General features: G+C 39.4%; 1 protein-coding gene and 1 long non-coding RNA gene across 5 annotated transcripts in view; one reads left to right on the forward strand and one right to left on the reverse strand.

Moving 5' to 3' along the window:
- PRRG4 (proline rich and Gla domain 4) overlaps positions 1-1,124 on the reverse strand; it is a 32,646-nt gene extending 31,522 nt beyond the window's left edge. Inside the window, exon 1 of one of the 4 annotated variants that reach the window (XM_073017484.1) lies at positions 1,006-1,124. In XM_073017484.1, coding sequence (XP_072873585.1) covers positions 1,006-1,103 — 98 coding nt within the window. In that variant the 5' untranslated portion in view covers positions 1,104-1,124. Of the gene's footprint in view, positions 1-309; positions 953-1,005 lie in introns of those variants that run through there. The other 3 variants (XM_037999537.2, XM_008002738.3, XM_037999540.2) reach the window with 3 other exon arrangements.
- On the forward strand, positions 6-11,492 carry LOC140712005 (uncharacterized). The gene is made up of 3 exons (XR_012093386.1): positions 6-253; positions 2,786-2,857; positions 11,037-11,492. It is a non-coding gene; the product is annotated as an uncharacterized lncRNA (long non-coding RNA).
- The last annotated feature ends 4,243 nt before the right edge of the window (positions 11,493-15,735 follow it).

A 15,735-nucleotide genomic window follows, 5' to 3' on the forward strand; every position in this document is an offset into this window, starting at 1 on the left:
TTTTAAAAAGGCCCCTAGCTCAGCACTTTGAGTTTCTGTCGAACTGAATCACCAACCTGTTGTACTCAAAACCTAGGCACAAGAGCGCCGGCGCGCGGTTTCGGTCGCCGGGACCCAACGCACGCCCAGAAAGCAGCCCCCGAGAGCGCCTGGGACAAACGCCGCGCCCCGGGACCCTGCCGAGGGCTCATGGGGCACCTGTCGCCGCAGGCAACCCTCGGCTATGTGTTGGAATCCAACCCAGTCCGCCAAGGTAGCCCCCTCCCGGTAACCCCCACTCCGCCAAGGTCCCGCCGCCAAGCCTCGCACCTGTGTCCCCCTGCACATGTTCCAGCAGCCCCCGGGCCAGAGGCTCGTCTTGGGGCGGTTCCTTCGGCCGCCAGGCCCTCGGTCTCCAGCGCCCTCAAATCTCGGCGACGCTCCGGGCCTTGCTCTCTGCAGGGTCTGGGTGGCCTCAGCGCTCAAACCCGGGAAGCGCCTGGGGTCCGCAGAGGGGCGCCCGGGGAACAAGCGCGGCGCGAGGTCCTGCCTTGGTGCGGGGAGGCGGCCGACGGAGGAAGGGAGGAGGCGGCTACCTGGGGACACCTGGCCGCGCCCCACCTCCCGAGGGCCGGGCCTACCTGCGGCGAGCGGGCGGGCAGTGGGCCGGCGTCTCCCCGGAGCCCACGCTGCGCTCTCAGCCGCCCCAACTTCTGCCCCAGCCCCAGCCGGGCCAGCCTCCTGCTGCCAGTTCCGGCCCCGCCTTGGCGGCGCGGGTGGCTGCTTTTCGATTTGTGTCTGCACTCGGCGTTCTCAATGCTCCTAATTCAGGGAGCATTTCGGTTCTCAGTCCTAAGCAGAGCGCCCTCGGCAAGTCCAGGGCTTTTCGCTTTGGGTCCCACTGGGCCAGGAGTCCTGTGGTTACCTTAGGTCAACTGTTCTCAAAAGGGTGGTCCGGGGACGAGGACAAGATATTCATCAGACAAAATACCCTTTATGCGTGATAAGAAATGGGAATGGACTTACAAGTAATTGATTACATTGGTTCTCCAATGGTGGTCTGCCAGGTCTGGGATGTCTCCAAAATCTTTTCCAGGGGTCTCTAAGGGCAAAACTATTTCCATTATAGTAACAATACATAATTTGCCATTTTCACTTTCATTCTCTCAAGAGTGTACAGTGGAAATTTCCAGGGACTATTTGACGTGTAATAACGTCATCACTCTGTCTCCTAATAGAATGCCTGAGTGCGCGTGCTTGTATTTTCTAGTATTTTCCATAGCAGTATGTTTAAAGTATCAGTATGTACATTTTACAGAGATTTATGTAGATGTATAGAGATTAATAAAATTCATTCTCAGTACTTCTGAACTTAATTTTTTTCTTTTCTTTTTTTCTTTTTCAGAGTAGGGAGTCTCACTTTGTTGCCCCGGCTGGCTCCTTAAACTCCTGGGCTCAAGAGATCCTCCTGTCTCATCCTCCAGAGTAGCTGGAACTACAGGTGTCCACCAACTCTCTTGGCTACTGCTTTTGCACTTTGATTAGTTCTCTTGGTTCATATCTACTAGGATAGCTATAACCTCATTTTTCTCAAATAATTATCTTGAAATCTTGATCTTTTCCTTGAGTCTCTGCATAAACATAACAAAAAGTATGCTATGTTGTCTTGATTTCAAATAATACTTTGAAAATTTCTCAGTTTTAATGTTAGATAATAAATATCATTAAATGCAATTCACATAAGTGAAAGCTCTTTGGGGTCCTTGATAATGTAAAAGAGTGTAAAAAGGTCTTGATTAAAGACTTCAAGAACTGCTGCATCAGGTAATGAATGCAGCGGGTGGACAGAGGACCTATGCCAGGTGATGGTCACAACCTTCTTTATCCAAAGAACATGCTTAACAATTCTTTGAAACACTATTTACGCTTTGGTCAAAGTGACCTGGCACTTGATGGGGGCCAAGGGAAACATTTTTCCTCCTTCATTTTTTTTTTTTTTTCTTGAGACAGAGTCTTGCTCTGTCACCCAGGCTGGAGTACAATGGCACAATCTCAGCTCACTGTAACCTCCACCTCCTGGGTTCAAGCGATTCTCTTGCCTCAGCCTCCTGAGTAGCTGGGATTACAGGTGTCCACCACCATGCCTGGCTAAGTTTTTGTACATTTAGGAGAGAGGGGGTTTCACCATGTTAGCCAGGCTATTCTCAAACTCCTGACCTCAGGTGATCCGCCCACCTCGGCCTCCCAAAGTGCTGGGTTTACAGGCATGAACCACCATTCCTGGCCTCAAATTTTTGACTAATTCAATTTTTACCAAATTCTGTTTTTCTCCTCCCAAAGGATATTGCCTATTTTATTATGATTATTGATATTCAACTGAATTCTTCTTAAGTTTTCTGCAGAAATTTTGTTTTCACTGATTCCTTCTAGGCAGTGTGTTTCCTTTTCCTTCTTCCAATCCCTCCCTCTTCACTTTCCATTTGTCTGCCTCGTGGTCTAAACTGTTTCTATGATGGATTCTTCCCTCCCTCTTATTCAAGCAATTGAGATCAGACTATGAAGAGGCCAGACATGGTTTATTGTGGTTGAACACAAGAATAGGAAACATTTTCACTAGAACACCCATTTTCCTGTTTATTCACTGAGTCAAGCTAGAGCACTGAGCCCTCCTGGTGGGGAGATGGACACCACAGCGTCTGTTATGGAGGAGAACTTAATCTGGCTGAGACCTGTGTCTGAGAATGTGGGCCTGTAAAATTCTCATCAAGTGCAAGAACTGACTTACTCATTTTTGCATCCTCCATAGTACCCAGGGGAGTGCTTTCTACATCGTTCATGCTGAATACATTTTAATGGAGCGAAAGCAATTTATTTTCAGGTAAGAAAACTGCTTCATTTCCCACTACTTTGGGGAGAGGCCAATGGTCAAATGCCTCATGCTATGGAATCAGCAGTTGTGAACTTTGATGACATTCCTTGGTAGAATGAGTCCACCCACATATCTGGATATTTGGACCAAAACAAATGAGGCCTTGTGCTTACATCAAACATCAGAGTTTATAGACAGAGAGGGAGGCAGACAGAGAAATGAAAGTCTGTTTCTCAGTAGTAAATTACATCCCTGTGTGTTTCCCTGTAACATTGAGTCCTAGAGAATGTTACAGCATTTGGCAGCATGCACACAAACTTCAGTCACTATGGAGCTGCAAGATATTTTGAGGTTAGATGGCAAAGAGAGAAATGAGAAAAACCAGTAACAACAGTGCCCAAGATAGCTGATTTCTTCTATTATTTCCTTGCTGTATCCATTTTATTTTGTGCCATCTGCTATTTAAAGTTATAATATTCTTGGTCGGGCATGGTGGCTCACACTGTAACCCCAGAACTTTGGGAGGCCTAGGAGGGCAGATCATGAGGTCAGGAGTTCGAGACCAGCCTGGCCAACATTGTGAAACCCCGTCTCTACTAAAAATACAAAAAAATTAGCCGGGCATGGTGGTGGGCACCTGTAATTCCAGCTACTCGGGAGGCTGAGGCAGGAGAATCGCTTGAACCTGGGAGGCAGAGGTTGCAGTGAGCCAAGATCGCGCCATTGCACTCCAGCCTGGGCAACAAGAATGAAACTCCATCTCAATAATAATAATAATAATAATAATAATAATAATAATAACAACAATAATAATGTTATAATATTCTTATGCCTTTCTTCCAAAGCATTTTTAGTGTTCTCACAGATAGTGTTTTTCTTATTCTGGTTACCTGTGGAGTTGGGCTAGATATTATAATTCTCATTTTACAAAGAGGGATACTGAAGCATGAAGTAAATGAATAGTCATCGGCCAAGTAGTAGCCTAGTTCTTGACTCCAGTGCCTTTTGTTTTCTTTTTTTTTTGAGTTGTTATCAAGCGATAAAGGGCAGCAGGTAAAGACTTACTTAGTTTCAGAGGAAATAAGAAAAAAATCAGAGCAATGAGATTAATGGACTTGGATTAATGTGATAATGCATCTCTGAATTTGAGGACATACCCACCCACTTACCTGTGTGAATTCAAGAATGAAATGAAAACTCACTTCACTGTGTGGGCATGAGGGTGGACTCAAGGACTGTGACAGGAGATGTTAAGGTTGCAGCCATGAAGCTCTGTAAGTAAAGTCACATCCACATCCTTAAAGACACATCGATGACTATCATTAGCCTCTTCAGGAGATGCAACTTTATTGAACTTGCTGTTTCCGTGACATTTTAGCCTTGACATTTCAACATCAATTGTTTGCTGTTTTAGTTTATCTCAGTATACTCAGCAAGTGAGAAATGAAAGACTCCTACTGTTCCAGGTTGATTATATATCTATATGCAGGTATTTTCAGATTCAACAAATCAGTAAAGGGGTTAAGAATTTTATTTTAAACATTTGCTTAAAGCCCTTTAAGGACACTTTTGAACAGAACTTTTATTTAATTCTATCATTTAAGAACAACGATTGTTAATAATGAAAAAATTAAATAAAAGAACACTGTGAGGGATCATCTGATTTCATGTCACACTGTGAGTAGTAATAAGGCCTATGTGTCATGCTGAAAATATAGTAATCTTCATAGCTCTTTGAGTGCACTGGAGCTGCCCCCAGGAACCTATGACAGGGACTTGTGTCATGGCTGGCCACAGAACTGTCACTCTGTACTGATGTTGGCATTTTTACACCTATTATACACTTATCAGCCTTATTTTCTCATCATAGTCTTGCTTTCTGAGTGCCACACAATTTTTGGCCTATTTTTTTGTAAACTCATATTCAGGTAATCATGATATTCTAAGCAAAGATTATTTGGCATCAATTGCAAAACCGTACTTTCCAAACACAACATGTGAAAAAGGAGTTTAAACAAATTATGCATTTCTAGCCATGCAATTGACAGTGTTTAAGAATCATTGATTAATTCTGCATTAGAGGCCGAGCGTGGTAGCTCACGCCTGTAATCCCAGCACTTTTGGAGGCCGAGGAAGGTGGATCACCTGAGGTCGGGAGTTCGAGACCAACCTGGCCAACATGGAGAACCCTATCTCTACTAAAAATACAAAATTAGCTGGGCGTGGTGGCGCATGCCTATAATCCCAGCTACTTGGGAGACTGAGGCAGGAGAATTGCTTGAACCTGGAAGGTGGAGGTTGTGGTGAGTTGAGGTGGCACCATTGCACTCCAGCCTGTGCAACAAGAACGAAACTCCATCTCAGAAAAAAAAAAAAAATCTGCATCAGAGAAAGACAATAATGAAGTGTTAATGTTGTTGGTACTGACTGAAAGACACACATTACATGGAAGTTCTATTAGGAAATATACCAACCAGGATCTGTGTATCCTCCTTTGGTGAAGGATTCTCCTTTATTATTTTATGTACTGCCCTGGCTTAACACTCTCAAATGAAGTGTGAACTGAGAGTTTTGTTTTGTTTTGCTTTTTTGGAGACAGGGTCTCACTCTATCGCCGAGGCTGGAGTGCAGTGGCAGTTTCATGGCTCACTGCAGCCTTAACCTCCTGGGCTCAAATGATCCTCCTGCCTCAGCCTTCAGAGTAGCTGGGACCTCAGGCATATGCCATCATACCTGGCTAATTTTTGTATTGTTTGTAGAGACAGGGGTTTTGCCATGTTGCTCAGGCTGGTCTGGAATTCCTGGGTTCAAGTGATCTTCCTGCCTTGACCTCCCAAAGTGCTGGGATTACAGGCATGAGCCACGGCACCAGGCTTAACTGACTTTTGAAGTATAAAATGTGGATTTTAAAGCATGGTTTCTTTTACTGATGCTTACTGATGGCTTTAGTAAAGTTTATGGATGTTCCTTACCCACTGTCGACATTTCAATCCTGACAGTCCCTTGAGAGCCAAGGAGCAAAATTTACCCATGTTTGTATTTTTGCTGCTTAGTACCTCACTTGGCTGGCATGTAGCAGGACTTCCTGATTGTTAAGTGAATGAAACAATAAATAAGTTCTAATCCTAAGTCTGCTTCTCTCTAGCTAGATGACTTTGAACAAGTCACTTCTCTGAATTCTCTCTGCCTCTTCTGAGACATTGTGAGTTTGGTCTGCATGAACTCTAAGATTCCTTCCTGTTCTAAAATTCTATTTACGTAATGTTCTAATTATTCTTTCTCACTCTAGATAGTCTTGAATTACTTGCTTTTTATATAATTTGTATATTATATAAAAGGAAATCAGTCACATAAAAATAAAAATTTTAGAATTTATCTTAAACACAAATTATATATTTCATAAATTGCTCACTCACAATTATATAAAATGGGAAGTTGATGGGAAATCTCTATGTGGCAAAAGAGATATGAAAACATTTTTAGGGGCCAGGTGCGGTGGTTCACGCCTGTAATCCTAACACTTTAGGAATCTGAAGCAGGCGGATCACTTGAGGTCAGGAGTTCAAGACCAGACTGGTCAAAATGGTGAAACCCCATCTCCACTAAAAATACAAAAATTAGCTGGGCATGGTAATGCATGCCTGTAATCCCAGCTACTCTGGAGGCTGAGGCAGGAGAATCACGTGAACCTGGGAGGTGGAGGTTGCAGTGAGCCGAGATTGCGCCACTGCACTCTAGTCTGGGCAACAGAGCGGGACTGTCTCAAAACAAAACAAAGCAAAACAAAAACAAACAAACAAAATTTTCATATTCAACAAGAAGAGCTAACTATCCTAAATATATATGCACCCAATACAGGAGCACCCAGATTCATAAAGCAGGTCCTTAGAGACCTACAAAGAGACTTAGACTCCCACACAATAATACTGGGAGACTTTAACACCCCACTGTCAACATTAGACAGATCAACGAGTCAGAAAGTTAACAAGGAATTGAACTCAACTCTGCACCAGGTGGACCTAATAGACGTCTACAGAATTCTCCACCCCAAATCAACAGAATATACATTTTTCTCAGCATTGCATCACACTTATTTCAAAATTGACCACATAGTTGGAAGTAAAGCACTCCTCAGCAAATGTAAAAGAACAGAAATTATAACAAACTGTCTCTCAGACCACAGTGCAATCAAACTAGAACTCAGGATTAAGAAACTCACTCAAAACTGCTCAACTACATGGAAACTGAACAACCTGCTCCTGAATGACTACTGGGTACATAACGAAATGAAGGCAGAAATAAAGATGTTCTTTAAAACCAATAAGAACAAAGATACAACGTACCGGAATCTCTGGGACACATTTAAAGTAGTGTATAGATGGAAATTTATAGCACTAAATGCCCACAAGAGAAAGCAGGAAAGATCTAAAATTGACACCCTAACATCACAATTAAAAGAACTAGAGAAGCAAGAGCAAACACATTCAAAAGCTAGCAGAAGACAAGAAATAACTAAGATCACAGCAGAACTGAAGGAGATAGAGATATAAAACATCTTTCAAAAAATCAACAAATCCAGGAGCTGGTTTTTTTTTTTTTTAAAAAAGATCAACAAAGTTGATAGACCACTAGCAAGACTAATAAAGAAGAAAAGAGAGAAGAACCAAATAGACACAATAAAAAACGATAAAGGGGATATCACCACTGATCCCACAGAAATACAAACTACCATCAGAGAATACTATAAACACCTCTATGCAAATAAACTAGAAAATCTAGAAGAAATGGATAAATTATTGGACACGTACACCCTCCCAAGACTAAACCAGGAAGAAGCTGAATCCCTGAATAGACCAATTACAGGTTCTGAAATTGAGGCAATAATTTATGGCCTACCAACCAAAAAAAGTCCAGGACCAGACGGATTCACAGCCGAATTCTACCAGAGGTACAAAGAGGAGCTGGTACCATTCCTTCTGAAACTATTCCAATCAATAGAAAAAGAGGGAATCCTCCCTAACTCATGTTATGAGGCCAACATCATTCTGATACCAAAGCCTGGCAGAGACACAACAAAAAAAGAGAATTTTAGACCAATATCCCTGATAAACATCGATGCAAAAATCCTCAATAAAATACTGGCAAACTGAATCCAGCAGCACATCAAAAAACTTATCCACCATGATCAAGTGGGCTTCATCCCTGGGATGCAAGGCTGGTTCAACATATGCAAATCAATAAACGTAAGCCATCATATAAACAGAACCAAAGACAAAAACCACATGATTATCTCAATAGATGCAGAAAATGCCTTCGACAAAATTCAACAGCCCTTCATGCTAAAAACTCAATAAATTAGGTATTAATGGGACGTATCTCAAAATAATAAGAGCTATTTATGACAAACCCACAGCCAATATCATACTGAATGGGCAAAAACTGGAAGCATTCCCTTTGAAAACTGGCACAAGACAGGGATGCCCTCTCTCACCACTCCTATTCAACATAGTGTTGGAAGTTCTGGCCAGGGCAATCAGGCAGGAGAAAGAAATATAGGGTATTCAATTAGGAAAAGAGGAAGTCAAATTGTCCCTGTTTGCAGATGACATGATTGCATATTTAGAAAAACCCATCATCTCAGCCCAAAATCTCCTTAAGCTGATAAGCAACTTCAGCAGAGTTTCAGGATACAAAATCAATGTGCAAAAATCACAGGTATTCCTATACACCAATACCAGACAAACAGAGAGCCAAATCATGAGTGAACTCCCATTCACAATTGCTTCAAAGAGAATAAAATACCTAGGAATCTAACTTACAAGGGATGTGAAGGACCTCTTCAAGGAGAACTACAAACCACTGCTCAACAAAATAAAAGAGGACACAAACAAATGGAAGAACATTCCATGCTCATGGATAGAAAGAATCAATCTCATGAAAATGGTCTTACTGCCCAAGGTAATTTATAGATTCAGTGCCATCCCCATCAAGCTACTAATGACTTTCTTCACAGAACTGGAAAAACTACTTTAAAGTTCATGTGGAACCAAAAAAGAGCCCTCATTGGCAAAACAATCCTAAGCAAAAAGAACAAAGCTGGAGGCATCACGCTACCTGACTTCAAACTATACTACAAGGCTACAGCATGGTACTGGTACCAAAACAGAGATAAAGACCAATGCAACAGAACAGAGCCCTCAGAAATAATACCACACATCTACAACCATCTGATCTTTGACAAACCTGACAAAAACAAGAAATGGGGAAAGGATTCCTATTTAATAAATGGTGCTGGGAAAACTGGCTAGCCATATGTAGAAAGCTGAAACTGGATCCCTTCCTTACACCTTATACAAAAATTAATTCAAGATGGATTAAAGACCTAAATGTTAGACCTAAAACCACAAAAACCCTAGAAGAAAACCTAGGCAATACCATTCAGGACATAGGCATGGGCAAGGACTTCATGTCTAAATCACCAAAACAATGGCAACAAAAGCCAAAACTGACAAATGGGATCTAATTAAACTGAAGAGCTTCTGCACAGTAAAATAAACTACCATCAGAGTGAACAGGCAACCTACAGAATGGGAGAAAAGTTTTACAATCTACCCATCTGACAAAGGGCTAATATCCAGAATCTACAAAGAACTTAAACAAATTTACAAGAAAAAGTCAAACAACCCCATCAAAAAGTGGGCAAAGGATATGAACAGACACTTCTCAAAAGAAGACATTCATCACACACTGGGGCCTGACGTGGGGTGGGGAGAGGGGGGAGGGATAGCATTAGGAGATATACCTAATGTAAATGACGAATTAATGGGTGCAGCACACCAACATGGCAGATGTATACATATGTAAAAAACCTGCATGTTGTGCACATGTACCCTAGAACTTAAAGTATAATAATAATAATAATAATAATAATAATAATAATAATAAAGAAAATATGTTAAATGGTTTGCAACATCCATAATTATAATTGTCCTGGGCAGATAATAAATATTCAGGCATTAGTTTATAAATTTAAATGTTAGAATAAAAAAGTAAACTGTTTTCCAATGGGATTGCCTCATTGCAAAGGCAACAATTTGGACTAAAATGTTTGTAAGTTGAAAACTTCTATATATTCCTGGGCATGGTATGATTTATATTCAAATTTTGTTTACTCATTTGTTTACTTTTTCCTTTGAGTTTCTAAGTTGCTGTAATTTGGGGTGGGTGTAATTTAGAAGAATTTTGTTAAATTGTGTGATGAACCTTTGCTTGAGATTTAAATAAATATACACATAAAATGTTATAAAATGGTTTACAATACCTTCTGTTTATTATTGTAATTACTAACACTTGTAAAATAATTATAAAATAAATGCACTGCTACTCTAAAAAAAAAAAGGAAAAAACATTTTCAGGGAGGCTGAGGTGGGAGGATCACTTGGGCCCAGGAGATCAGGGTTGCACTGAGTTATGATTGCACCACTGCACTCCAGCTTGGGCGATAGAGCAAGATTCTGTTTGAAAAAGGTTTTGGTTTTTTTTTTTTTTTTTTTTAGATTTACCGTAATTGGCCTCTGTACTCTGATAATTTGATTTGATTTCTGTGTTATCAGGTGACATTATTGCAGAATTTTTCTGTTATTAGAACTTCTACTTTCTTTCCAATTTTGCTATGTTTTTCTTGGGTTTGTATTGAATTTATACATCTTTCTTGTAGTATATCTACTATTATTTCCCTGTTTTAGCTCTGCCACTGCCTCAAATTTTTAAAAATTTTCTCTTTATCTTCAGAATTTATTTATTTATTTATTTTTGAGACAGAGTCTCGCTCTGTTGTCAAGGCTGGAATGTAATGGCATGATCTTGGCTCACTGCTACCTCCACCTCCTGGGTTCAAGCGATTCTCCTGCCTTAGCCCCCCAGGTAGCTGGGATTACAGATGCCCACCACCATGCCTGGCTAATTTTTGTATTTTCAGTAGAGATGGGTTTTTGCCATGTTGGTCAGGCTGGTCTCGAATTCCTGATCTCAGGTGATCCACCCGCCTTGGCCTCCCAAAGTGCTGGGATTACAGGCATGAGCCACTATGCCCACCCTATCTTCAATATTTTAAGATTTAGAATCTTAAAATATTGGGAATATTGATCTGTCTTTCATCCTTTTTTCTTTTTCTTTTTTTCTTTTTTAGAGACAAGGTTTCACCATGTTGGACAGGCTGGCGTCAAACACCTGGCTTCAAGTGATCCTCCCAACTTGGCCTCCCAAAGTGCTAGAATTACAGACATGAGCCACCATGCCTAGCCCTGTTTTTCATCTTTAAAGAGAACAATGTCTTTTCTTTATTTTGAGGGATGTATTGAATCTACTATGAGATTGTTTAGATAGACACAATAAATACTGAATAAATTAAATTAATTCTTAAGATGGTACCAGTTTTTATCGTTATATGCTTTTCTTATTTTCTTCTATTTTTGTTTGTATGTTCCCTTTTTCCTATTTCACAATTTTATGTTTCTGTCTCTTTTCCTTCCCTCTTATTTCTTCTAAGTCATTACTTAAAATTTTTTTTTTCTTATGATTCTCAACGTTTTCTTGTTTTCTTTCCGTAAGAACTTTCTATAATTTTCTTAGGTTTAATCATATGAAATTGTCACTTATATAAATAAAAAAACAGCCAAATATCAGCAATTTCATACAGTTCAACATAATTGCTTTCCTCAGGACCTGGCAGATGCTAAATTAATACTTACTGAATGAATTAATAAATAAATCCTCCTATTCATCATTTTTGGTCAAACTATTCCAGGACATTTATATTGCAGAGCCCAAGGGCCTAGATAGCATTAGGCAAAAGGCTCCTTACCAACTGTGGACTCAGAAGTCTTTAGTCGTAAATGATCTTCCCAAATGTGCTGATTACCTGATTCTGTTAGTCCATTTCATCAATATGCTACAGATAAACCTGACGATACATACTCTTGTGAGCAAGCATGTGGTTACCTACATCAATGTTATTCTGTATGTATTTGCATGAATGTTAGTAACATCAATTTACGGAGTATGCATCTTTTTGTGAGCATTTCTGTATACAGTTAACATCTCAAGAAGCTGAACTATGGAAAAAGAGAAAAGAAAGTTTGTTCAGACATTGTGGAAATTGAAAGGAAGGTTAAGTTTCTTAAAATACATTTCTATTTCAATCTCATTAGTAGTAAATTGACATATGTGTTATTCCCAAACCATTTACCCCTGGTATTCCCCTCCCTTCAATGGGCCTTTGAGAATTTATGCACACTGAAATAACAGCTGAGATCTGAAGAAGAGATATATTAATTAAGGAAACATTTCAGGTTTCCTGAGTTACAAGGAAATTTAGTAAGTGAATCAGGAGGAGCATTGCAACTGGGGTTTCTGGTTTCTATCCAATAGGATTTCCACTTTACCCCCTTAGCATTTGAATTTACTTAATCATTCAGTAACTGCACTTATGATTCATACCCTATGACTTATGAAGAGATTCTTTTGTTCTCTTTCAGTCATGAAAAGGTGAAATTCAAGATCTGACTCTGACATATAGTATCACCTTTTCAGGAAATAAAAGGTATACTTTTTTCTTTCTTTTTAAAAAAGAAAATTGCAATTTTTAAATAGCAGTGCAATTTGTACCCTTGTAAGACATCCAAATAATATAGAAGTTTATTAGTAAAATAAGTAAAAGGACTTTTTAAAACTGTTAATGTAAGTTTGCACAAAGCCCAAGACTTTTAAAAATGAACTCTGTAGAATCGTTTAAATACTTATGTCAGGAAATTCTGTTGTATTAAGGTAATGATTTTTTTGGACACATTTAATATTGTGAATATTTTCTTTGTATAGAGTCTGTTATAATGTGTAATGTTGTAAAATGACATTTTAAAAAGTTTGTTGCCACTCTCACATCTTACTTCAAAATAAATTCCAGATGACTTTAAGAATTAAGTGAAAAAATGACCCTATAAAAGAACGAGAAGAAAATATGTGTGGAGGCCGGGCGCTGTGGCTCACGCCTGTAATCCCAGCACTTTGGGAGGCCGACGTGGGAGGATCACGAGGTCAGGAGATCGAGACCATCCTGGTCAACACGGTGAAACCCCGTCTCTACTAAAAATACAAAAAATTAGCCGGGCGCGGTGGCCGGCGCCTGTAGTCCCAGCTACCCGGGAGGCTGAGGCAGGAGAATGGCGTGAACCCGGGAGGCGGAGCTTGCAGTGAGCCGAGATTGCGCCACTGCACTCCAGCCTGGGTGACAGAGCGAGACTCCGTCTCAGAAAAAAAAAAAAAAAAGAAAGAAAATATGTGTGGATAATATCTTCTCCTGGAGTGAAGAAGAACTCTCTAATAACAAAAGCAAAAGAAAAATTATAAATGTAGAGATGGATAAATTTGACCTTATCAAAATTAAACATTTTCAGACATGGTAAGACACTATTAAAGCAAATGACAAATTGGGAAAATATTTGCAACATATATGACAGATAAAGGATAGAGATCTTTACTCTCTAAAGTACTAAAACAAATCAACAAGAAAAAAGATCAGTTAAAAAACAGATATAAGACATAGATGATTCACAAAAGAAGAAATAAAAATAGCCAATTAGTAAACCTCAGAAAATGTTCAGCTTCACTAGCAATCAAAATGATAAAAATTTAAATAAGCTTTTTTGTTTTGTTTTGTTTTGTTTTGTCAGTTAGATTGACAAAGAGAAAAAAAATAATGACACATTCAGTGCTGGGAAGGGTATGGTTAAAAGGGCACTTTCTGCTCACTACCGGAATAACCATTTTAGAAGGCAATTTAGTAGTTCACTTCAATAAGTGTGGAGACTCTGTTCTTAAACTTAAGAGATTATTGCCTCATCCATTTTCAGGAACTTAACTATTGCACTTTTGTGTTGCTGATTTATAAAGATATTTCATGATCATTCTCTAATTACATATTTAATGCCTCTTCGGTTATTTCTGTATTTTACTTATCATTTTCTACATATATCAAAAAAGTTAAGGATGAGTGTGGTGGCTCACACCTGTAATCCCACCACTTTGGGAGGCTGAGGCATGAGGATTGCTTGATACCAGGAGTTCGAGACCAACCTAGGCAACATAGTGAGACTCTCATCTCTACAAAAAAACAGAAAAATTAGTGGGACATGGTGTCACATGCCTATAGTTCCAGCTACTTGGGAGACTGAGGTGGGAGGATTGCTTGAGCCTGGGAGATCGAGGCTGCAGTGAGTGATTGCGCACGCCACTGCACTCCAGCCTGAGTGACAGAGTGAGACTCTGTCTCAAAAAAAGTTCCAGTTTATTCTTTGGTTTTTAAAAAATAACAAGTTGACTTCAACAAAGTGAACTGACTCCCCTGTACTTTCAAATGACTTTTTGAAAAGTTAAGAAATACTTCTATTATTTTCCATTACAAAAGCAATATTTATATTTATTATAGAAAAATTAGGAGATAAGGAAAGAGAAGAAAAATGCCTAATTCCACTTCCTAGTTCACCACTTGCGATACATCATTCCAGGCCTTCTCCCATCCATACACATATGTATGTATTATACAGGTTATCAAATGAACTTCCAGAAAGGATTATAAATGTATATGTCCACCTCCATATAATGATAAATGACAAGCATTGTCCCTTTTCAAATAGTGGACATAAACATTTTAAGAAAATGGTTTAAAAATAGCCTCTTGGTTATGTGTAGTGGTTCATGCCTGTAATCCCAGCACTTTGGGAGGCTGAGGCAAGGGGATCACTTGAGCCCAGATATTCAAGACCAGCCTGGGCAACATGACGAAACTCTGTCTCTACAAAATACAAAAATTAGTCAGATGTGGTGGCACACACCTGTTGTCTCAGCTACTTGGGAGGCTGAGATGGGAGGATTGTTTGAGTCCAAGAGGTCAAGGATGCAGTGAACTGTGTTCCAGCCACTGCACTCCAGCCTCGGTGACAGAGTGAGACCCTATGTCAAAAAAAAAAAAAAAAAGGAACCCCTTATTGTTTTAATTAGCATATTTTTACACACTCATTGGCTATTTGTAGTTCTTTTTTTAAGTTCCCCATTTCTGTTTTTTGCTGAGTTGCATTTCAGCCAAGTGTAATCCCAAGATTGTGGAAACTCTTGTTTTTATTTGGGCCTAGTCTATTCTTGGAATTTCTACAGAAAAATAATCATTTTATCTATGGTTTGTCCTGTATGGAAATCGTAATCATGATCATTTGAATAACAGAGGTTACTCAAATGTTTCCTCTTTGCATTTAAGACCATATTATATATCTTTTCCTGAAAAAAAAAAAAATCACTGTCCTAATCATATCTCCTTAAGTGCTCTGGGGGACATAAGAATGAATGGTAATATAAAAAACATTTTTTAACTGAGATAAAATTTATATAACAAAATTCACCATATTAACCATTTTAAAGGGTACAACACAGGAACTTACAGTATATTTACAATGTTGTGCAACCAACACCACTGTCTAATTATAGAACATTTTCATGGCCCCCAAAAGAAGCCCTGTACTCACTAAGTAGTCACTCCCCATTTCCCATTCCCCCAGCCCCTGTCAACCACTAACCTACTTTCTGTCTCTATGGATTTGCCTATTCTGGACATTTCATATAAATGGAATCATACAATATGTAGTCTTTTGTGACTGGCTTGTTTCTCTTAATATAATATTTTCAAAGTTCATCTTTATTGTAGCATGTATCAGTACACACTCCTTTTTATGGTTAAATAATAATCCATTGTGTGGATATACGGCATTTTGTTCAACCTTCATTAGCTGATAGACATTTGGGCTGTTTCCAATTTTTGGCTATTATGAATAATGCTGCTA

Source organism: Chlorocebus sabaeus, chromosome 1, assembly GCF_047675955.1.
Source record: "Chlorocebus sabaeus isolate Y175 chromosome 1, mChlSab1.0.hap1, whole genome shotgun sequence".
Taxonomy (NCBI): domain Eukaryota; kingdom Metazoa; phylum Chordata; class Mammalia; order Primates; family Cercopithecidae; genus Chlorocebus; species Chlorocebus sabaeus.